The sequence below is a fragment of the Alosa sapidissima genome, chromosome 6 (genome assembly GCF_018492685.1).
Source record: "Alosa sapidissima isolate fAloSap1 chromosome 6, fAloSap1.pri, whole genome shotgun sequence".
NCBI lineage: Eukaryota > Metazoa > Chordata > Actinopteri > Clupeiformes > Clupeidae > Alosa > Alosa sapidissima.
In genome coordinates, this window is record NC_055962.1 from 5,738,205 (window position 1) to 5,763,357 (window position 25,153).

General features: G+C 41.1%; 1 protein-coding gene across 2 annotated transcripts in view; it reads right to left on the reverse strand.

The window, feature by feature from the left end:
* LOC121711130 (ankyrin repeat and SOCS box protein 2-like) overlaps window positions 1-25,153 on the reverse strand; it is a 71,646-nt gene that overhangs the window by 13,259 nt on the left and 33,234 nt on the right. Inside the window, exons 1-4 of one of the 2 annotated variants that reach the window (XM_042094454.1) lie at window positions 13,178-13,290; window positions 12,027-12,320; window positions 11,523-11,630; window positions 6,063-6,235 (exon numbers count right to left, since the gene is read on the reverse strand). In XM_042094454.1, coding sequence (XP_041950388.1) covers window positions 6,063-6,235; window positions 11,523-11,630; window positions 12,027-12,313 — 568 coding nt within the window. In that variant the 5' untranslated portion in view covers window positions 12,314-12,320; window positions 13,178-13,290. Of the gene's footprint in view, window positions 1-6,062; window positions 6,236-11,522; window positions 11,631-12,026; window positions 12,321-13,177; window positions 13,291-25,153 lie in introns of those variants that run through there. The other variant, XM_042094459.1, reaches the window with a different exon arrangement.

Sequence of the window (25,153 nt, forward strand, 5' to 3'; positions counted from 1 at the left end):
TTACATTATTTCTAAACCAGTCTGCTAAAGTCTGTAGTGAAGTCTGTGTAGGGTTTTCCAGGCTCCATTTCTTTTTACGAGACACCCTGCTCACTTGAGCCATCTACCGGTTGTTTGGGTTGTTGCAGCGTCTCACTGGAAAAATACAAATTAAAGTCGCGTGATACCGCGTGATCCCACGCGCGGACCGCGAGTGAAGCTGGCCAATTCGAAGCACTGCCCACTGTACATTGTTAAATAGGGAAAACCCTGTTATAATCACCCACTTTGGGTATTGGAGCTTACCGACTGTGCATCTTCAGTTTTAACTTGACGTAAAATCATAATCCCAGAGCCTACTTCGTTCGAATCTTTTCTTTTCAATTTGACTGAAGTTATCCATACATTTGCACAGACGTCTGGACTATTGTCGAGCAGTGCTTATATTCGCCTGTCTCTTGATTCGTTTGTAATAGAGGCTGATATTGTTATCCCAGTCTTTCTACTGTATTCGAAACTGCAGGTGTCAGTCTACAGCTTCGTTAGCATAGATAAATTGATATTATAAGAAGCAGCTGATATTGCAACTTTCTTTTTCAACAGTGAGTTTCTAAATTATGCATCTACACACCTCAAGCACATCTTGACTCTTTATAAACAAACCTCAAAGCAAAAGTGACATTTTGTGAAGTCAATTTTTTGTAAGGCTATGTGATGACACACCATTTTACTGTGGGCCTTCGCTATTCAGTTCACCATGCTTACATTTTCAAAATCAAAGACTTGGTTTGTGTTCTTTCTGGATTTATATGGCAATCAGAAAGTCAATGGGAAGTCCACATTCCACGTTTTCATATCAACCTAAATTAACGAGGTGGCCGGTAGTGTTTCTATTTTGAATAAATCACGCCTCTTTCTTAAGGCCGCCTTGATTTTGAACTTGCAACACAGAGGTGCGTATCTGAAGTGCGTAAAAAAAGCTTACGCGCGATTTACGTGCGAATGGGAGAATTCCCCTCCATAGTCCTTACTTTCACACAATTTTCAAGGATGGCTCTGTGTATCCTCAGCTTGCTTGAAAACACCCATAATCCTGTGCGCACATTTTTGCAGTCCACTGTTAGCAATTTGGGGCTATAGCGTATACCAGGTAAAGCTCTGTAGTGGTTTATCAACAAAAAATACTGTCTCCACTGCTTATTTGATGTTTTTAATGCTGAAAAAGACCCTGGGTCAATTTTTGCCATAGTTAAGCTTACACTTTAATGGTTTAGTTGCCTGTGCAGTTCTAGCAAATGAATCAAAGTGTATAATTTATTTTATTGATGTGGGAGTATGAAAGTGCCGCATTCATTGTTTTTCAAAAAGAAGTGGGGCAGGAGGTATGAATTTCAATAGCGCACACCTGCAGCTTCCTGCACACTCCAGTGTTTACCCTAGAATTTTTTCCAGCAGCGGTGCTGTTGATCGTAGGAAGCCCCCCCGCCCAAAAAAAAGAGAAACATTTGAAAAAATGACTCCTTAAATTGTGACTTCTGGTGGATATTGTGAAAGAAATGGACAGATTGAGTTACAAATTATGACATAACCATCAACACAAGCATGATTATTGCAGTACTTGAACAGGATTATTTATGTTTTTCTTTCACCTTTTTCATTTACATTATTAGTATTAGCCACTGTACAACTGTACACTGTAGGCCACTGTACAAACTATTACTATTTAGAATATACAGTGCTGTGCATAAGTTAAGACATTTATATATAATGTATTTATTTACGATACATGATGCATTAAAAATAATTGATGTCCTATTTTTTTTTAATTAAGGCATTAAGACAAAAGGCAAAATATGTTTTTATTCCTCCCTTTAGTCAATTTCAGCATGGGTGTCTTAACTATATAGACTGTGTATAAACTATATAGACTTCTCTTTCATGCCATTACACTGTATTGGTGCTGTGCAAGTCGAATTGATTGCCTGTCACTTTAATGCCGTGACGGCCCGTGACGCTGGCTTGATTCTCACGGTTTTTAAGCTAACTTAGTAGCGTTGTTGTGCATGGTGCATAAGAATATGTGGATGAAATTAATTATGTTTCCCATGTCATTTGGTAAAATAAATGGTCAAAAATTCGAAGAAAATTCACTTGGATTATAGCAGATAAGTGTCTTGTATCGTATCTATAATTTTGATGAGCTCTACAGGAATTACAAACTATCTCAGATGTAAATGCTTGCGTATCCTATTTAGAGCTTAGATCGGGCCCAAAAAAATCAAGCCCGACCCTACCCGAGCCCGTGCACATTGTGCCCGAGCCAGACCCGGCCCGACACATTAACTGTTATGAGCCCGAGCCCGATTTAAACCCGACATTTTTTAAATACGTGGGCCATTATAACTGATGTTCTCAACTACAATTCCGAGCTGTTTGAGCTACAGAAATCCGTTTAGAATTATATTAATGAATAATGCAATAATGAAGAATGTAGGCTAAACTATGTTTGTTTATTCAGAATGGAATGGATTGCAAATGAATCCGAATGAAGAAACGTAAGCCACTTACAACGTAAAAGTATGTCCCTGCAGCAAAACTGAAGGCATTTCTCTGTGAGGGCTTGCCTCGCTCTCAGGTGTATGCTTGGAGAAGTACGGAGCCCCGGATATGTCATGGGGGAAAAAAATAATAAGTTGTGGCCACGAAATAGCAATTCGTTCCCACGAAATATTAATTCGTTCCCACGAAATAGTAATTTGTGGCCACGAAATAGGTAGGCCTATAGGCTGTGCACTGGACAGCTGGATGAGCAAATCAAGTGCAACTCCTCAAACAGGAACAGTCGCTGTCACACAATATACAGGGATAGTATGGTAGAGTGCTATTTTAGGCTGGGAATGAAATACAAAGACATTTTGAAAAGCCTGGCATTGGAGGAATTCATTATTAGCGAGAGGCATCTCCACAGACTATTAAGAGCCAGGTCGCTGCACCGTGTCTCTCTTGTTTGTGTTTTTTTATAAGGCGGCCGTGAACATTTTCATTAAAACATGCATCAGATAGCTGGAGGTGAATCTTCATTCCCCCCCTCCTCACTCTCACTTTTTCCCCATCCTCATCTCATCTCACGCCTTCTACCCACACACCCATCACTGTTCCATTTCTTGTTATTATTTGCATACGCCGCACGCTGATGAAATCATATATCGGGCACTTCTATCTTTTGTAAAACGTCGCGTCACAGAGGTGCGCTGACCCGAGGACCTGTGCCGAGATAGATGGACGGTCAGGAGCAACGCCGAGGCTGATGGAGAACCGAGACAAATGAAACACTTTTTAATGAAACGTAATTTACAAAGACATTGTAAAACAATGAAAAGTTCATATTTTGTCACTAGCAACCTACATCTGTCCTCTGTCAAATACAGTTGCATTTACAGCTCTGAACAAAACCGTTCAAGAGTTATTTAAGGAGAAGTCGAACGTGCGTTATGTTTCATTCGTCCCTCCTGGCTGGGACAAATGAAACAGCATGGGGGACGAATGAAACATACAGCTTAAATTATGTAAACTTCCCACAACTTCAATATTTGACAACATACCATGAATGGTACTTCAAGTATGTGTTATTTTAGATAGATTGCTGCTGGGCTATATGTCTTGGTTCATGTCTGTTAACAACTCATTGACGTCATGGTAAAGCGCTTATCTCGCGGTTATGGAAATAGCATGCACTATGCCATTAATATAGCTAGAATAATGCATGTTTCGAATTATATAATGTTTCTATAGTACAAAATGTTATTTCACTCTGTTTTTATGTGGTTAAAGCCACCACACATCCAAATAAGTGCCCTTCATGACCCACAGGCTGTCAGTCTCCATAGGTTAACATGGCAAAACTCGACCCCCTACCTGATAGCCCCAAATATATTTGCATCTTTCTAAAACTGCTTTTCCATGTCTCACCTGAATAAAATATAGTATAAACACAGATACGTGTGCATTGACTTAGAATAAATGGGGTTTACTGCCTGGTCGGGACAAATAGGTGTTTCAATCGCCTCCCCATAGACATTTAGCATTATAGGCTGTTTTGCATCCATTACAAACAAACATGCAATGTGAACGTCTGGGATTGGGGAGAGCACTAAATGCTCTACTGAATAAGCATGAAGTCAAACCTTTAAATGAAAAACACTCACTCCACACTCCACACAACAATCAAAAAATAAATAAACCGCTAATGAAGTAAACTTGTGACCATCAGAAATCGTTTATCGCCTGTAACTCCGTGATAACAGGACGTAACAGAATGGCATTTGGCTGAGCAACGGAGGTTAATATGCTCTATGTTTTGTCCAAATGATGTCTGTCTATCACTGTTGCACTCGGAGAAAACCGGAATGTTTAATTTGTCCCCCGTTTCAATCGTCCCGGTTGTACCCTACTGCAAACCAGAGAATTGAGAGCTGGTGGGGAGTGATGAGAAAAGACACGACAGGCTTCTACTGGCGCTCGATTTGCTCACCCAGCTGTCCAGTGCACGTTAGACTATACATATTTCGTGGCCACAAATTACTATTTCGTGGGAACGAATTAATATTTCGTGGCCACAAATTACGTATTTCGTGGCCACAAATTACCTATTTTGTGGGAACAAATTAATATTTCGTGGCCACAAATTAGTATTTTGTGGGAACGAATTGCTATTTTGTGGCCACAACTTATTATTTTGTGGGAACGAATTGCTATTTCGTGGCCACAACTTATTATTTTTTTTCCCCATGACATATCCGGGGCTCCGTAGAGAAGTGACAAAAGAGGACATTGAAGGCTGGCTATCATTATTTCTGCCATGGCAAGCCTGCTTCATGTTCATCTTAAAGTATTTTTGATGTCATAGGTGAACATCGTGCGCACTTAATGCACGCAATAAAGCATACCTGACAATGCATAGCCTACCCCCGACTTTTCTCCAAACTTGCTCCAAGTTATTTCTCATGTTTTCATTTTTTTCTTTACATCTTCAAGCTTCACGTTGCACTTAAACTACACAATACAGCACAGCAGGCCCGGTGTGATGCATGCGAGTGGAGAAGCTGCGCATGATACGTGTTGCGCAGATGACATTACAAATGACATTTTGTAACTCTGAGCCTAACTTGTATAACTTTGTATACACTTGTTACTTAGGCCTACTTTGTTAAATATATAATATTTCTGAGTCTGACTATGGCATAGCTTTAGCTCCCTACCCAAGTAGGCTAATGATTAAAAACAAAAATGCTTGATCAAGGACCCGGCCCGAGGATAGTGGCTGGAAATATCGGCCCGACCTGGCGGGTCAAGTTCGGGCTCGGGCAGAGAATCTAAACTCTAATCCTATTAGCCTACTCAAATTCAATTAAACCCACCAATAGGCTAGCTAGACCTTAGTTTCACAGCCTAGGTATGTTAGCAACACAGGGCTTGAAAGCATTGCCTGCATCACAAACAAAAACGAAACAATGCGTGGATTTATCTGGGAATAGGTAGGGGTGAGCTATCTCGCTGGCGTGTTTAATTTGGTTCCTTGGTTAACATAATGTAGGCTACGTTTTTTTGCACAAAATTGCGTCTGCTAATAAACATAAACACAAACAAGCGTGATCTCCTGTGGAATCCCTGACTGCGCCTTCAACGTTAGCCTACTATTATTTGTTGACATGAAACCTGAACGAACGGCAGCTGTTCCTGAAGTTCACTTGCGTTTATTTTTTTTTTTAATTAGGCAACTCTTTTTGCAGTGGCGCTTGAATTCCAGGAGCGGCGCTGCACCGCTGATGAATACATTGTAGGGGAAACACTGCACTCAATAGTCTGTCCATTGTGTGTTTTTCCGAATGCTAGCAAGAAGCCTTGCCTTGTCTTTGAAAAATCTGATTCAGCAGGACTCAGGTTCTACCAATGAAGGAGCCTTGAGGATCCTTGACTTTGAGAAACAGCCTGTATGTCACTGATGCAGATGTACTAACATACAGAACAAGCATCCCAGAAACTGATCATTGTATATCGCCTCAAAAATGGTCTCTTACTCGTACCTTTTATTAGCACTCTCAAACATTCCTCATAACCATAGTATGCAGCTTCATGCAAATGTATCCAGCCGTTTTTGTTTGGTGTACTCAGAGCGTCAGAAGGCTGTTCCTGCAATACTTCAAGGAGTTTTGGGGCATCATTCCTCCAGATGGCTGATTGTATAGCAGACATGTCCCTGTAAGACCAAACATAAATTCTAGTACTCACTTCTCACTTTTTTTTTTATATATTACTTTTATTCAACAGTTGTACTACCAACTAATCAAGATGGAAGACATTAAATTGTGTTTTCTATCTATTGTTTCTTTAGATCAGACATGTCAAAGTCAAGGCCGGATTCGGCCCGCGAATGAATTATCTACGGCCCCCGGGATGATATTTGATTAGTATTAGAAACGGTCCGCAGGCCACAGCCGCCGGCTGCTGTTTTGCGCATCAATACTCCATTCTCCACAATGCAACGGTAGCCCACGAACTCACTGCGGCGCCGCAAGTGGGCCTCGGCTTCATTATTCATCAGTATTCAGTCAGGGCAGATGTCAACTTTCAGCTACCCCCCTCCCCAGTGTTGTGCCTGAACGCGTTCATTGAACGAAAGTCACTCGTTCATATGTATTTTGAGCGAACGTGAACTGCACGTGTATTAGGCTACTACTGCCTGATGAACGTTACTGTGCGTTCATTCTGGTGTATGTGAACGGCAAGCTCTTTCAGTTTAACTTCGTTGAATAGGGTGCCAGATTTCTACAGAGCCTTCCACGCGAAAACCCGGCTAAAACACACCGTAAAAAGGCCTTAATATGGCAGCATGCAGCAGGTCACTTTGTCAAACTATGGGCCGCGGTCCGCAATGTGGACAATGGTCTGCAGAGTGAAATTATTCCCGGGCCATCGTCTGATAATTTGCTGCGCAATTGGTCAAGGAGCCGCGGACAGAAAAAGAAAACAAACATTTCTGCAATTAGTAGGAAATGAATTTGGTGTCATCAAACATAGAGGCATAGAATTAAGTCGTAGTATGAGCGTTTATTCAATGCATGCGTGTGCACTTTGGTTGCAAAGCTAAGCTAAGCTTCAACATATGGGAAGTATAAGTATATATACTTTTTTGATCCCGTGAGGGAAATTTGGTCTCTGCATTTAACCCAATCGGTGAATTAGTGAAACACAAACAGCACACAGTGAACACACAGTGAGGTGAAGCACACACTAATCCCGGCGCAGTGAACTGCCTGCTTCAACGGCGGCGCTCGGGGAGCAGTGAGGGGTTAGGTGCCTTGCTCAAGGGCACTTCAGCCGCGGCCCACTGGTCGAGGCTCGAATCGGCAACCCTCCGGTTACAAGTCCAGAGTGCTAACCAGTGGGCCACGGCTGCCCCTAAGGCTAATTATGAAGGCTAATTATGAAACGACATTTAATAGAACGACGTGGATTTATGCAACTTCCATAAAAAACAGAGCACGGGATATATAAAACACTGTTTGGCATTAAGTATTAAAGTCAGCCAAAAGCTATTAATTAGTCTTAGTTAAAGATAGTTAAAGATCTACAGATAGATAGATAGATAGATAGATAGATAGATAGATACTTTATTGATCCTCAAGGGGAAATTCAAGGGTCTCAGTAGCATACAGAAATAACACACAACATGCACTTACAGCAGAAATGGTAAACATAAGTATAAGTATAAACATAATAACTAACTAAACTACACTGTACAATAAAGACAGTAGAAGATAAGACAGATAAGAAAACTAACAAAACTAAATACACTATATAAGTTAAATTAAGAAAGTCCAATGTGCTTGAGGGTGATCAAGCATAAGACGCTTGTAGTGACAGGGCCGGGACTGGTGAGGTGCTAAAGGGAGTGAGTGTCATGGTGAAGGTGCAAACAGTAGTCCAACCATAGTCCTTTAGTTATGTGTGCCTGGCAAGGTGCTCAAGAGAGTGAGTGCCATGGTGGAGGTGCAAAAAGTAGTCCAACATTAGTCCAACAGTGCAAGAGTAAGGTCTAGAGACCAGCATAAATAATATAGACAAATAGGAGAGTAAAGTGTAATGTAGACAAGGTAAAATAAAAAACTATTTCAGTGCAAGAACAGGTTGAGGTAATAGGGTTATAGCCATTCATTCATTCAGTATTGTATCAGAAGCCTGACCGCAGCCATTGATCATGTGTGCTAATATAGCATGAAAAACAGTGTAGCAGTAAAACAGTAGTGAAAACATTAGGCTGTGTACAATAGTACACAGTAGTAAAACAGTAGTAAGCAGTAGTGGGCAGTCAGTACTCAAAAAACATGGACATGGAGAGGGTGGAGAGGCAGACAGACTAAGCAGAGAAGTCTATCTCTCCTCTTCCCTTTAGTGAGGCATTGAACAGTTCAATTGAACAGAACAAATGACTTCCTCAGCCTTTCAGTTGTGCATGGCAGTGAGCGAAGTCTCCAGCTGATCAAGCTCTTTTGGTTTTTGATAGTGCTGTAGAGCGGATGACATTCATTGTCCAAGATGTTGATCAGTTTGTTTAGGGTCCTTTTGTCAGATATTAAAGTGATGCATTCCAGTTCAGCTCCCACTACAGAGCCAGCCTTCCTTACCAGCCTGTCAAGTCGCCCAGCATCCTTCTTCTTTGTGCTTCTTCCCCAGCATACCACTGCATAGAAGAGGGCGCTGGCCACAACAGACTGATAGAACATCCTGAGGAGCTTGCTGCACACATTGAAGGACCGCAGCCTCCTCAGGAAGTACAGCCTGCTCTGTCCTTTCTTGTAGAGTGCATCAGTGTTGGCTGACCAGTCCAGTTTATTGTCCAGGTGGAGACCCAGATACTTGTAGGTGCCTACCACCTCCACATTGACCCCATCAATGGAGACTGGTAGCAGAGCGGGCTTAGACCTTCGGAAATCCACCACCATCTCCTTGGTCTTTGAAGTGTTTAGTTGAAGGTGATTGAGTTTGCACCACTGCACAAAGTCCTCCACCAGGCTCCTGTACTCCTCCTCTTGCTCATCCCTGATACACCCCACAATTGCAGTATCATCAGAAAACTTCTGCATGTGGCATGACTCGGTGTTGTAGCAGAAGTCAGATGTGTACAGGGTGAACAGGACTGGAGAGAGCACAGTTCCCTGTGGCGCTCCGGTGCTGCTAATCACAGTGTCAGAGAGGCAGTTCTTCAGTCTGACGAACTGTGGTCGCTCGGTCAGGTAATCTGTAATCCAGGTTACCAGGTGAGCGTCCACACCCATCTGCAAGAGCTTGTCTCCCAGTCTGAGGGGTTGGATGGTGTTAAAAGCACTTGAGAAATCAAAGAACATGATTCTCACAGCACTTTTCCCCTTGTCCAGGTGAGAATGTGTCCTGTGTAGAAGATAAGTGATGGCATCGTCCACGCCCACTTTCTCCTGGTATGCAAACTGTAACGGGTCTAGTGCATGGCGTACCTGGGGTCTGAGCATACCTAAGACCAGCCGCTCCATTGTTTTCATCACATGTGATGTTAGAGCGACAGGCCTGAAGTCATTAAGCTCGCTGGAGTGTGGTTTCTTGGGAACGGGGGTGAGACATGATGTCTTCCACAGTGTTGGAACTTGTCCGAGACGTAGACTCCAGTTGAAGATGTGCTTCAGTGGCTCCCCCAGTTCAGCAGCACAGGCCTTGAGCAGCCTTGGACACAGTCTGTCAGGCCCGGCTGCCTTACGAGGATGGAGTTTTTTTAAAAGATAACTTACTTGGTCCGCTGAAATGATGGGGGGGATGAGGGGAGTGGAGGGTGAGGAGGAGGAGGGGTGCTTCTGTGAGGGTAGTCGTGTGGCTAGAGACTAATGGCCATTGTTGCCGCACTGCTCGTGGTCACCATGTGGGGGAGAGGTCATCAGCAGTGATGATGGGGGGGGGAGGCAGCATCTGAGGTCTGTGTGTCTGATGGCTGTTGACTGAGGTCGTTGTCACCTCTTTGTTCGTGATCGCCATGTGGGGGAGGGGTGCAATATCCAGTGATGGTGGGGGTGAGTGTTGCCCTGGGGTGAGTGTTGCCATGAGGTGGGGTGGGGGCTGGGGGCTGGCCAATCGAACCTGTTGCAAAAGTGATTCAGCTGGTTCGCCCTGTCCAGGTCTCCCTCCACAGAGCTGCTGCTCTTCTTAAGGCCAGTGATAGATTTCATACAGTCCCACACCTCCTTCATGTTGTTATCTTGCAGCTTCTGTTCCATCTTCCTTCTGTAGTCCTCCTTAGCCTCTTTCAGCTTAATCTTGAGTTCCCCCTGTACTCGCCTCAGCTCTGCCATGTCCCCCTCCTTAAACGCCATCTTTTTCCTATTGAGAAGGGTCTTGACATTACTGGTTATCCAAGGCTTGTTATTTGGATAGCAGCGTACAGTCCTTGTGGGAACAACAATGTCCATACAGAAGTTCAGATAGTCAGTAGTGCAATGTGTGACCTCCTCTAAGTCCTCTCCATTCAGTAGCACACTCCAGTCAGTGGACTCAAAGCCTCATCCGCTTCCAGTGTCCACTTCTTGAAGGTGCGCGTGGCAACTGGTAGCCTCTGAACTTTTGGCTTGTACATTGGCTGCAAATGAATGAGGTTATGGTCCGACTTCCCCAGTGGGGGAAGGGGGGTGGCACTGTAAGCATCCCTCACGTTTGCATACATGAGATCTATTGTCCTGTTTTTCCTAGTTGGGCAGTCACACAAGCTGGTATTGTGTCTCCTGAATCCTTACATTTAGGCATTCAAATTAAATGTAATTAAATAACATATAAATATTATATCAGTGTATGATGCTTGCATGAGGGAAACATCCCAAAACAACGGCACCCATATAACTGCTGTTGTTTTAAGAAGTATTTCTCATGCAAGCATCATGCAACAATGCAAAAACAATGAAACTATTGTAGGCCTAATTATATTTTACATTAGTAAAGCAGTACTCTGATGTGCATGTTTTCACAAACTTTTGTGAACAATCTTAGCACTTTAAACATTGACTGTTTTGAAGTGCATGTATAGCAATATAGTATAAAAATAATAATAATTGTGATATCATTATGATAATTTAATGGGGGGTGGGTTCATGTAGGTGGGCCCTATGACCCCAAAGTATGCCTTGACTGGGCCTCAAGTTTGAGAAAGGCTGATGTAGACGACAAAGCAGCAAGGAGGCATCATATGATCATTTAAACAAGTTTACATTTGTGCAAACTTTGCCCGCACTTCAGTCACAGTCATTATTCATTTAATCATTAAATAAAATACAGTACACGTCTTGGTTCAATAGGTTACGTGCAGTCATTTTAATATGTTTTACTAAACATTGAACCAGTCCGGCCCTCGGCTTGTAGCAAATTTGTTTTTTTGGCCCTCTAATGTTTTTGACTTTGACATCCCTGTATTACAACACTCTCCTCATTGAATACTGTACATTTGATTTGAATAATTATGCAGGTGTCCTTACTCCATTGGTTTCAGTCTAACTTGCAAACCTCCATTTTTGCTTTTCGTCCAAGAACACACCCTCACTCCGTCTCCAGCACAGTTATATGAACTCTCCGTCCGGTTTTGGCTAAACAGAAATAACAGTGTGCCAAAGATATAAAGTCAGCCTTGACAACAGGAATTGTGCAATTGCTAAGCTTTAAAAGGCATCCAATGCAGTTTTGGGTTCTAGGGCTCCCCCTAGAGTTGCAGAGTATTTATATTCTACTTAGCCATTGTAAATTTAGCCTCCCAGACATCAGTACATGTGCATTTGTTTTGAAATAGAAGCCAACAGCCAAATTGCAAGTTCTCCGGATGTGGGGCACTGCCAGCTACTGTAGGTATGTGATTCTCCATGTTATCATCAAATGACTTTGAAGCTGTATATGATGGTAAAAAAACTTGCATAGGATGCCTTTAAAATCTATAGCATTTCGCTATAGAGTTGTGCATATGGAACAGTTGTATATCTGAGTATCACCTGGGGTGATTGGCGGTTTGATGTGGATTGGCAGCAGGAGGGATGTTCTGAGTGTGTAAAGCTGTTTGTCTCTGAAATGTTGGCATGGCTTCATGCTCAAAGGGCATAGGTTGGCTTGCTGCAGCTAGTGAATAAGATGACCTCTGTGAGTGCTCTGAGGAAGGGCTGAAGAAATCACTCAGGTTGCGTTCAATGGCCAGCTGAATCAGTTCACCATCAGATAAGCTGTAGATGCTGTAGTCCTCGAAAGCTTGATCAGCTGTAGTTGCTGCTGCCATGGAGTCCATGATGAATCTGGCAAAGAGATTAAAGTGGGCTCTCTGTCCAATAGTGAAATGAAAGGGCATGCAATCATATTATGTAGCCAGGTCTAAAAGCTCCCATGTTCTCATGGTCAAAACAGACACAAAACATTGGACCTTACTGGCATTAAGGCTGATATTTATGTGATTGACCTGGCGATTCACTTGTGAATGCAGTACAGAATAATGCAATACAGTAAAAAGGATGCAGGATGCCACAAGAAGCACATCACCCCCTTGTTTCCATTTAGTCAGAACTTAAGTATAGCTATGGGTTGCACTGTTTTATATGTTTGTTGTACTGTGTTTGTTGTACCAAGTTCCAAATCAAGCCAATTCAACTTAATTCATAAGAGTTTGTTGTCACTGACACTTCTACATTTGTATGTCAACTTATTTTGAGAACTATCAAGGTTCAGACTGTTAAAACGATTTATTAGTGTTGCAGTTTAAACTCAAATATTCTCAATATCAGTATCAAATTAGAATGAATACAATTATGAACAATAAACTTTACAGAGAACAATTTTAGGTACGCCAACATTTAACAGAACAACATTTAGGTCAATTATAATGTCCGAGTAGGTATCTGTTGTTCATAGGTATCTGTTGTTCATAGAGAAAAAAACGTTGTCAACAAGGGGCATTATCTATATCTATTTTTTGTGATCTTACTTGTTACGGTACAGCAAATGGTCTGCCATGGTCAACCTTGATACAGTTAATTTAAGTATACAGCCACAGGTGATACAGGACAGATTAATGATGTAGCAATTACATTGTGCAATCTAAACTCCAGTTACTTCCAAAAAGTGTAGAAATATTCAAAAAGCTAAAATATTAACTTACATTTCATGGAACCTTCTCCCTCCTCCACAGTTGCTTCTCTCTCCTCCACAGTTGCTTTCTGTCTTATGCCTGGGTGTCTCTGGGAGTCTTGAGTGTGTTATTCGATCCTTAAGGACCATTTCATATGAGATTTATAGTTGATGACCTAGTCCATTTGTTTTGCTCCCTGACTGACTGCTGACTTGGCATCAATATTTGAATTCTCATCGTTGAAGACATAGCTTGGCAGAGACAGAGAGTGTTCATAACTGCTATATTTAATAAAAGGCAAACCGTATGAGTGAATATGCAAGCTTATCCTGAAACTCTGCAATATAAAACATGTGTTTTGTACATCACACCGTAAATTAAGGGTAAGATTATCCGCACAGTTTTTATATTGTAATCTCTTGAAGCCTGGCATGTGGTGGTGCAAACCAAAGTAAGAGAGGAATCAGACTACACCAGGGTTCAACCAGGAAGAGTTGAGACCATGGAAATGTGCACCCCAACCTAGTGTTTGATAAGAAAAGCAGTTATGTTGACTATCCTGGATGTAAGACATTGGCAGTAGTTTGCAAAATTGTGCAACCCCCTGCCAGGGATGAGATGTCAGGTGTGATGTTAGTGACAGCCAAACTAAAGTCCTGGTGGACATAAAGCATGTTACAGGTTTTCAAGGGTAGGTGCTTTTTGCTCCATCATTGCAGCAGCCCTATCATGCCCAATTCACACTGGATGCGTGGCGCCTGTGTCTCGTTGCGTTACACAGCTGACACAGATGCCACGCACTAACACGCTAACTAACACGCACTAACTCACTAACATCACACCTGACATCTCATCCATGGCAGTTTTGTGTGCGGATTTTTCTTCTATCCTTTATCAATTCTGGATTTAAAGGCACACTATGCAGGTTTTTTAGCTTAATATGCATGTTTCTTAGCTTAAATTACCTTATTTTACCAGCTTCAGAGTCATTGGAATGGTTATATGACTTTTTTCGGGTTGAATGGTGGCCGTCTCGCTTCCCCCTAGCGCCTGTGAGCGGAAAAACCACCCTTGCAACTGTGGGCCGGCGGGTCGACGGCCTCAGTGTCAGGAAGTATAACGAGTGTAACGAATTGCTTTACTGCATTCAAATACACATACACGGGGGGTCACGTAGGACCGACAGGCGCGATGGTCAGAGAATTCTGAGCTCTTCACAAATCCCCAAATTTAGTCAAATTTACGGGCTCCTTTGTTTTTCAATTTGACAGTAATCGACGGCGGAGGAGTAACAGTCTAAAATATGTCGAAAAACAAGATTAAGTTTCCATCTCCAAATGCTTCTCCCAGTGGGAAACGTCTGAAGCCAGCCACGGATGCTAGTGGCAATGACACGATCCTGCTAGCACTTGAGCAACAACAAGCCAGAATGGAAGCTATGGTGGCAGTGTGAAAGACTCGGTCAATGCATTACAAAAGGACTTGGTGGAACATATGACAGCGATGAAAGGCCTTGGTGAGAAGGTGGACCACATTCAATCAGAAACTAGGGGGCTGAAACGAGATTTTGTTACCGTCAAAACGGATGTGGAACAGCTTCAAGAAAAGCTAGCAGAATTGGATGATCGTGGTAGACGGAACAATGTGAGGCTAGTGAATTTAGCAGCTAACAGAGAAGGTGGAGATGCCATCAGTTTCCTGCAGGAAATGCTGCCTAAATGGATCCCCTCTCTTGGAACAAAAGTCGTACAGATTGAAAGAGCACATCGAATCTACTCCACTACGGCCAAAAAGCCCAATCGTCCTCAAACCCTCATATTCAAAGTCCTAAACTACCAGGACCGTCAAGCCATTTTACACGGTGCCAGGCAAGCTAGGAGAGGCAACGCTCCTATCATGGATGAGGGCAGGGAGCTACTGTTCTTCACCGACTACAGCAAGTACACCAGCGATAAGAGGGCAGCGTTCAAAACTGTGCGGAAAGACCTGTGGGCGAAAGGGCTATCTACTTTCCTGATTTACCCTGCTACCCTACGAGTTTCCTATCGAGGCCAGGAGCTGTCGTTCGCGACAGCACAAGAAGCGGAGGAGTTCAGCAGTGAGCTACCCAACCGAGCGAACACCAACTCCCCGAGAAGGATGCCAACATTCCCTGCACTGAGCGGGGACGGCAGGGATATGAACGCTAACATGGAGGAAGATGCACCGACTGCCACTGACTGATTTGAGAACTTGGACTGTGTTACTTACTAAACGAGGATGGCTAAAGTTGGACATTGCTACAAGGATTCGTAAGAATATCATAATACATGCATGACATATTCACCCTTTTATGTGGGAGCTTTCAGTTCAGTTTACTAGTTAAAAGGGCTATTCAAGTTCACGTTAAATTAGCTCTTTTAAACGAGAAACTACATTTTTTTTTTCCTCTTCTTTCTTTATTTTGTTTTGTTTCTTACTCCTTCACATTTGTATAGGATCAATGACTCAAACTACTGTACGTTCTTGTACCGGACACAAGATTAATATCGGATGACAATGGTTAAGTTATCATTATTATGTTGGAACGTTAAAGGTCTTAATACCAAAACAAAGCGTGTGAAATGTTTAGGCTTCTTGCGATGGCACAATGTCGACATCGCGTGCATTACTCAGTCCCTCCAGGATTTCGCGAGGATTTTTTGAGATTGTTGCGATCTAAAATGCCTGATTTCGCGACAACTTTTCTAAAAAATTGCGATGGAAGTTGCGGTGTTTTTAGCTGTTTGTTGCGAAGAAATTGCGGGAGGAAGTGAAAATTGCAAAAATGGTTGCGATTTTTTTTTTTTTTTTTCAATTGAGGGCAATTAAGGTTAGTAAGATGAAAATCACACTGATCATCTTGATGCTTATTAAAAAGGATAAGTAAAGGTAAATAGTAAGGGTTACAGAAAATCAAGGTAGGCCTACTTTATTTGTGTAAATACTTTGACTGGGGTAATTCACAAAGCAGTATAACCTTTCGTAGAACTGTCCAAAAAAGACAGCCCCCTAAAAAGATGGCATCATGTCATGTTTCAATACATTCATATATGTTGTAATTCATATTAAGTTCATATGTTTGTAATAATTCATATTCTGTGACTTTCATAATTACTAATAGCCAACTAAGTATCTAGTAATTGTATATTGATTTAAACTATTAGACTACACTTTTCTTTAATGTTATTAGATTGGTGGTGTGTACGTCTAATTGACTGCCTGCCACTTAAGGACGTGAGAGTAGCGTAATTACATTTCTAAGTGGATTGGAAGGCTTGCATCTCACTGTGTTCGGCTACGACTGGAAATAACTTTTTGCATAGTGCATTACGATATGTGGATGGAATTCGGGATGTTTCTATGTCATTAGTTAAAATAAATGTTAAAAAATAACTCGAATGAAATCATTCTTGGATCAGAAGAGGTAAATGTCTTGCAATGTTATTAATTTCTATGATTTTGGTAGCACTACACAACTGAGCCCACAAGCTAGCAAACATGACACGAGCTAAAAGATATCTCTAGGTGTAAACGTTTGCCAATGGGTTGCATACTGTAGCCTACTCAAATGTCAGTAAAAGTAGGCCTTAATTAACTTACTTTCATAGCCTAGGTAGGCTAGCAACACCAGGTTGAGAGATGCGCAAGTAAAGCAGATCATTAACATTAGCCTTCTATTTATTGTTATTAAAACTGCAGAGGAGTGAACATAGGGCAGTCTCTGGTGTCTGCAGAGTGTGGCATCTGACTTAATATTCTGCACGAGGGACTGTTGTGGTAGGTGAAATTTCACGGGGAAACCACGATGATTGGTCAAATTTGCGAAAAAGTTGCGGTGTTTGGACAAAATTGCGAGGTCGCCCAGAATTCACGAGGATTTGCTGAATTTGTGTTAATTGTTGCGATCGCAACATCGCGAATTCCTGGAGGGACTGATTACTGAGTCTCACCTATAGAAGATGTTTCGCGCATGCAAGATAAGACATACAAAGTCACGGTTTCCTCTAGTGCTGTATCTAAAACGAAGGGTTCAATGATTATAGTGAAACGAAATCTAGACTTGGTCATTGAGAAAACAATGACATGTCAGTGACTTGGGCCTGGGTCGTCTGTCCTCAATTTGTACTTCAATCCAAGGGAAGAAAATCGCCTTTGCATCTATATATGGGTGGTTGACGTGACGCTCAATTTTTGTGTTCCCAGTGACAAATATAACTAAAATTTGATAATATTTCATTAAAATTCATTTTTTAATATGCAGTTCTTTCTTCTACATCTAATCCATCTGCAAACAATGAGTATCGTTCCTCAACTGTGCAAATGTTCGGTTTTGAACATGGCATTTGTCCACCGGTGCAAGTTATAAGTGTTAAGGTTCCTATGTAGAGTTATTATGACACATTACATTTTGTCCGCAAAACTGGTGTCCTTCTGGAACAACGCCATTATGTGGATATAAAACAGACATTAATGTGACCACCCCATTACTGAGAGGGGTCCTTCCAGAATTAGGAAGGACAGAAGACATCACTGGAGCAGATGGACTGCACACAAGGTCAATTCTGTCTCAAATATTTTCATAATATTACTATTTCCGTGCAGTGTTGGAACTGGTCGTCTTAAGGTAGTCCTTTGGTACAACGCAATTTAAGTATTGATCTGAATATTTTTATCAATTTATATTGATTGATCATTGAAAACAATGTAAACCTTAACACTGTTACTCAGGATGAAGAATGTCTCTCATATAGCTAGGCCGCAAACTAGCATTGATTTCGAAAATGTCCACTGGTGCAACGCACTGTCCTATAGTACAACATGAAGTCAGTTTAATTTATTTTTTTCCTTTACTCCTATCATAATGAACCTTACCACAGTGAACGCAAACATGTAAACAAAATTTTTTTGTATTACGTTTTATTGAAAAATTAGTTAAAATATGCAAAAGAGATATAATCCAAGTCTAAAAAATGAATGGAGGTTAATGGACGGCCGCATTTGGATGGCCCGTCAACTAAAACCTTCCTTCCCTGTTTTGTTAAAGCTAGTTTGATTTCCATGTTGAAAGTGAGAGACTGAGATGACCACCAAGGAAAGGTCCAGGAAGTTTAGGGAGAGGCTGATAACATACTTGTCCCCTCTCAGTACGGCTTTAAAAAACAAAGCACTACCTGCATGACTACATCATGCATCATCAAACATCAGTCATGCCATAGACAACAGGTTATTGGGATATTTCTGGATCTATCGAAAGTATTCAATACCATTGATTCCAATGTTTTACTTATCAAACTGCAGCATTATGAGATCAGAGGCACAGCATGGAGATGGTTCAAAACTACCTTCAGAATAGAGACCAGTTCGTACTTATAAATGACCATAAATCAGTTCAGAAAACTATTACTCTTGGTGTCCCCCAGGGATCCATACTCGGGCCTCTTATGTTCACCCTTTATATCAATGACCTAGATGTCTCTGATGCCTTTCATAAAGTGTTATTTGCAGATGATGCCAACCTGATCCTGTCTCACAAAAATCTTCTTGTCTTGCAGGAAACTGCAAACAAGGGGTTGTTGAAAGTGGACACTTGGTTTAAGTGCAACACATTATCACTAAATATCAATAAAACAAACTATATTTGTATTTTTTGTGGAGCGAAATATAATAATGTGGAAAATACCTGTCTCTCTATTAATGGCCAAGCCACTCTTGAATTTCCCCTGGGGATCAATAAAGTATCTATCTATCTATCTATCTATCTATCTATCTATCTATCTATCCATCTATATAAAGAGTAAAGTGGGTCCTATGGGCTATAAGCATGTCTTGCTTCTTAGGGATCGCCCTTTCATGCTGCTTTTCGTGCTCTTGTATTGTCTTGCACTTTAGCATGAATAAATAAATAAAAAGTGACACACACACACACACACACTCTGCCCCACACACATAAATACTCTACCTGCTGTCTTTAACCCACCACCACACACTCACACACACCCCCACACACCTTACCTGTTTTAACTCCACTACCACTCACACACACACAAACACACACACACTCTCCTCCCTCTTTCTAACACAAACACACAACCACACACACACATCCTCCATCACACACAGACACACTCTCCTCCCTCTTTAACACAAAGACTCTCACACACACACTCTCCCTCACATACACACGCATACACTATCGTCCCTCTCTTTAACACACTAACACCACTCACTCTACTACACACACACACACTCCTCCCTCTCTTACACACACACACTGCTCCCTCTCTTACACACACACACACACACACTCTCTCCTCCTTCCCTTACTGTACACACACACTCTCCTCCCTCACACACAAACACACTATGCTGATGGGTTGTTCAATGAATTTGACCCAGTTATTTTATAGATGAATTCCAATCATAATTATGTGAAAGTATGGCTATCAGAAAAACATATTTTACCTGTGTTGTACTAAAAATTTGACTGAATTTAAAATAATAATGGGCATACTAGTACTCTGTTGTCCAATGGTGCAACGGTATGTCCTGTGGTACAACAAATTGATTGTGAGTGGAAAAGGTATTTTAATGAAACATTTATGTAAAAAGTGTTGGATAGTATAATAATGCTATCATTACTATGCAGCTATAAGAATGAAATGAAGATTCCTTGGGTTTTATACTAAATATAATGAATGTAACCCAGACATTTGGGTGAAGTCTCTATGTGTACATCTTATAGTATATAAATAACATAATTCTGAATTTTTTGGGGGTATGTTTGATGTGGAAATATAGTTGGGGCAAACTAATATGCCTTGGGCTCATCTATCATATCCGTCCAACATTCTCTGAATTAAATAATGACATTTTTTATTTTGTTGCACCGGTGGACGCATTTTAAGACTACCACACCAAAAACTGAATAATATGCAAAATATATGAATAATTAGAAATGGACACATTCAGTTTTGAATTATTCACATATAAGGGAATATAATTATATGTCATTTGACATATATTTTTGAATTATAATTTTTTTCACTTTGAATTTGAGTTTATGTCAACCACCCATATGCGCCCTCCGTGTATGATGCCACATTTTTCCCCTGGCTCTCAGCCATTTTGTTATCAGTTTCAGAATACGAGTTAATTGTTGCAGGCGACATGAATGCAGTGCTCGATGTCAAATTAGATAGGTCCTCTAATGTAGTGTCTGCTGCACAACATCAGGCATCTAGTGATCTAAATGTATTTTTAACCTACCTCAATCTTTTAGACACATGGCGTTCACGCCACCCAGATGTCAGAGATTACACATTCTCTAGTCACAAAACTTTTTCCAGAATTGACCATGTTTTCCTGTCACATTCTCTTAACCCAGCTGTACATTCATGCTCTATTTTACCAATGACAATATCTGATCATAATCCTGTTCAAGTCGAAATTGATGTGGGGATCAAAATTACGAAATCACCAAGGTGGAGATTTAATACTAGTCTTTTGCAAAACGAAAAATTTCTCACTGAATTTAAAGCAGGACTACTTGACTTTTTATCCATAAACAGGGACTCTGTTTCTGATCCTATATTTGTTTGGATGGCTACAAAAGGATTTATAAGGAGTTTTTGTATCTCCTTTTCATCTCATTTAAATAAAGTCAGAACCCAGAGAGTAAAAATCTTGGAGCAACGATGCAATACACTGGAAGGTCAACTTAAAAAATGCTATAGTCGGTCAGTAGAAAATAGTTTAACAGCAACTAAACATGTATTGAATGATATATTACGAGGAAAAGCAGAATTCCTCATACACAGAGTTAGACAGAAATACTACTTCCATGGCAGTAGGCCTAGCAAACTTCTTGCATTGAAATTAAATCAGTGTGAGAAATATGCATCTATAAATTCTATTAGGTCGCCTGGAAGGGAACTAGTTTTTGATCCGAAAGAAATAAACAAATTATTTAAGTCTTTTTACCAGGACTTGTATTTTTCTACTGGAATATTTGAATTGGACAGATGCCATACATTTTTGGAACAAACAGAATCTGAGGAATTGAGTAAACCTATATCTCTCTGGAAGAACTCCTTAAAGCTGTGGGAAGTCTGACCAGGGGGAAAACACCTGGACCCGACGGTATCCCTCCAGAGTTGTTACTACAGTTTTGGGACAGCCTAGACCCAGTATTGTTGGAGGCCATACATGCGGCGGTGGACCAGGGTTATTTTCATGACCATATGAATACCGCACTCATATCTTTGCTACCAAAGAAAGGCAAAGACCAGACTGAATGTGGCAACTATAGGCCTATTTCTTTAATAAACTCTGATCTAAAGTTGTATTCAAAAGTACTGGCCTCAAGATTGGATAACTATATGGGGAAGCTTGTACATTTTGATCAGACAGGGTTTATGAAGGGACGCCTAGCTGCAGATAATGTACGCCGTTTGCTCCATATTATTCATCATTCTCATGAGGCGGATTCCCCATCTGCAGCTCTCTCACTAGACACGGCCAAGGCGTTTGACACAATCGGCTGGGATTATTTATGGTTGGCTATGGATAAATTCGGTTTGGGACCCAAGTTTATTGATATGGTTAAAGTTCTATACAGAAACCCCTCAGCAATAGTATGCACAAATGGCTTACACTCTGATCCATTTTCAGTTTATAGAGGAACACGTCAGGGTTCACCTCTTTCTCCTGCCTTATTCCTTCTGTCCATTGAACCGCTAGCACAGTATTTCAGACAATATCAGGTTATTACGCCTATCCAAATCAAAGGGTCGAGGCATGTGATATCTTTATTTGCGGATGATATTATCTTGTATATGTCAGACTTACAGAAATCCCTCAACGGTTTACTACCCGTATTTGATGAATTTGAGGCTATATCCGGTTATAAAATTAACTGGGACAAGTCTGCATTAATGCCACTCAATAACATGGCCAAGAAGGTTGCAATACCCTCCGTGATCCCTGTAAAATCAGAGTTAACTTATTTAGGTATACATGTTAAGACATCACTCTCTGAAATAATAAAGTGTAACTATGAAAAAATACTCAAAGATGTACAGCAGAACTTGGCCACTTGGAGCAAAATGTCAGGTTCCTTACAAACTAGAATATCTATAATAAAAATGAATGTCCTCCCTCGAATAAATTTTATTAACATGATGCTTCAACTGCCACCTCCAACTGACTATTGGAAAAGAGTAGATGTGCTTTTACGTAAGTTTATATGGGATGGGAAGCACCCTAGAATACGTTTCTCCACTTTACAACGTGCCAAAGATGATGGGGGACTCTCACTGGCAAATTTCAAATTGTACCATCAAGCTTTCCAATTGCGTCCTTTAAAAGTTTGGTTAGACTCGTCATCACTAACCTCCTGGAGGGAGATTGAAGAAGGCCTGGTGCATCCTATAAGGCTCCAAGATGTATTATTCTCCACTTTGTCTAAAACTAAACATATTAATTTTGATCCTATAATACAGTATACAATTAGACATTTCAGAGGAATAGAAAAACAGGTCAGATGTGACAGGAAAGCACACACGCACACTCCTCTCTGGAATAATTATGGTCTGACTTCTGGAAAGATTCCTTTTCAATCTCAGTCATGGGCTTCTTGTGGTATTCATACGCTGGGTGATATATACAACAGGGATGGACTGATGAGTTTTCAAACCATTTGTCAACTTTTTGATACTCCTAAGTCCTCATTTTTTCTCTATCTCCAGTTGCGCTCAGCACTACGTGCTTATGGGGTACCATGGGACTCAAATGTGCAAACCCACCCTGTTATCTATAAATTACTGATTTCTCCCTGCAGAGGATTTGTCACCTTTTCATATCGATGGCTCTTAGAATCATCATACTCTAACATTTCTATAAAAGCTAAGTGGGAAAGCGATTTAGAGACAGACTCCATAGACTGGGAAGGGGTATGGGATAATGTCTTCAGTGCATCAAAGAACCCTAATCACCAGTTGATTCATTTCAAGTTTTGTCACAGGGCGTACTGGACACCCATTGATAGGTTCCATGCGAAACACACAAACAGCCTATGCTGTAGTCTATGCAATAAAGATGTTCCAGGTACCTATAAACATATGGTTTTGGATTGTGAAAAGGTTAAGTCTTTTTGGAAAGAGGTAACTTTTATTTTATCTGAATTATCAGAATTACAACCAAGTTTGTTGTTACTGAATGTAAAGAGAAACAGCGAAAAGTGTGGCTTGCAGGCCTAACAGCAGCAAAAAAACTAATTGTTCAGAGGTGGCTCCCCCCACACAAGCTTCCTATTAAAAAATGGCTGTTGTACTTTCAAGATGTTATAATGATGGAACTATCTACTGCCAGAATCCATGGGGCAAGAGTCTCAACAATACAAATGTGGGAAAGAACTGCAGAGGGGGTTGCAGACTTGCTGGCGAATCATGCACAATGAGATGTCTCACATGCTTTGTTTTATTTTTTTATTTATTTATTTATTTATTTATTTTTTACTTCTACATTTTGATACTTGATGTCATTATAGCGTTAGGTAAATAACATGCTTTGACTATTGTTAGTTGTAACTTAACTTTTTCTTTTCTTTTATTTCGTTTATGACCTAATGGGTCATGTGATGTGTATCTAAGGTGGGGTGGGGTGGGGTGGGTGGGTGTTGATCACTGACTTTGTAATGCTCCTGTTTCCCATCTTGGGATTTATTAAAAAAAAAAAAAAAATACACATACACGCCAGGCACCGGCTAGAAAAAGGTAGCGATGGAGTTTCTCAGACATTCGTCATGAAAAATAAGCAAAAACCGAAAAGAATAAAAACAGTAATGGCCAATACCGCATAGTTTACCTTTAACAGTGTAGTCAGAGTGGAAATGTTTTCACTTTATCCACCACCTGTTGGCCGCACAGCCTCTCTATAATGTTGCTTAGCTGCTCTGCAATGTTATGTTTTGTCCTTGGCAATTAATTGCGAACAGTCAAATGACGCCTCTTTGGCTCTGTATAAATCACTGCCTGCTCTTTCAGATGCTTTTCTGATATCTGTGGTTCTTGTTACTTTTTCATATAAGCATAAGCATATATACTCTTTTGATCCCGTGAGGGAAATTTGGTCTCTGCATTTATCCCAATCTGTGAATTACTGAAACACACAGCACACAGTGAACACACAGTGAGGTGAAGCACACACACTAATCCCGGCGCAGTGAGCTGCCTGCATCCACAGCGGCGCTCGGGGATCAGTGAGGGGTTAGGTGCCTTGCTCAAGGGCACTTCAGCCGTTCTTACTGGTCGGGGTTCGAACCGGCAACCCTCCGGTTACAAGTCTTTTACAGTCTTTTCCTGGCTTCATGCTGTCATTAGCTAGCCTCTCACTACAGATAACACATTCTGGCCGAAAATTGTCCTGTCCCTCAGTAAGACCAAAACTAAGGTAACTCGAGATACAGTCTTAATTTTTTTTGATACTGATATCATCTCCACTCCATTTCTTATCCATACTGTATAATAGATTTCTAAGTGTTGTGCATATTTATAATATTGACAATTACTTGTACAAATAATTTTGACAGTTACACATTTTCTACAGTTTCAAAAGGTGATACGCACATAGAAAACTATTCTGATTCCATATTCTCCATATTCCATACAGTGTTTCCCCTAGAATTTTTTCCAGCAGCGGTGCTGTTGATCGTAGGAAGCCCAATCAGGATTATCCCTCTGATAAAGGTCCGCCTTCTTGCCTGCAAAAGATCCATAGTTTATTAAACAGGTAGTGAATGTGCTTAGTATTGCTAGTCACCATGGGGGGGGGGGGGGGGGGGGCGTAGTTGTTTGTATGACAGGAGTAGGGGGGTAAAATGCATGAGTGTGTTAGCACACCAGTGTGTGTGTGTGTGGGGAGGCGGAGTGGTTAGTGGCTAAGCTTGACAGTTTGTGGCGGTAGCCTACATACAGTAGGCTAAGTGAC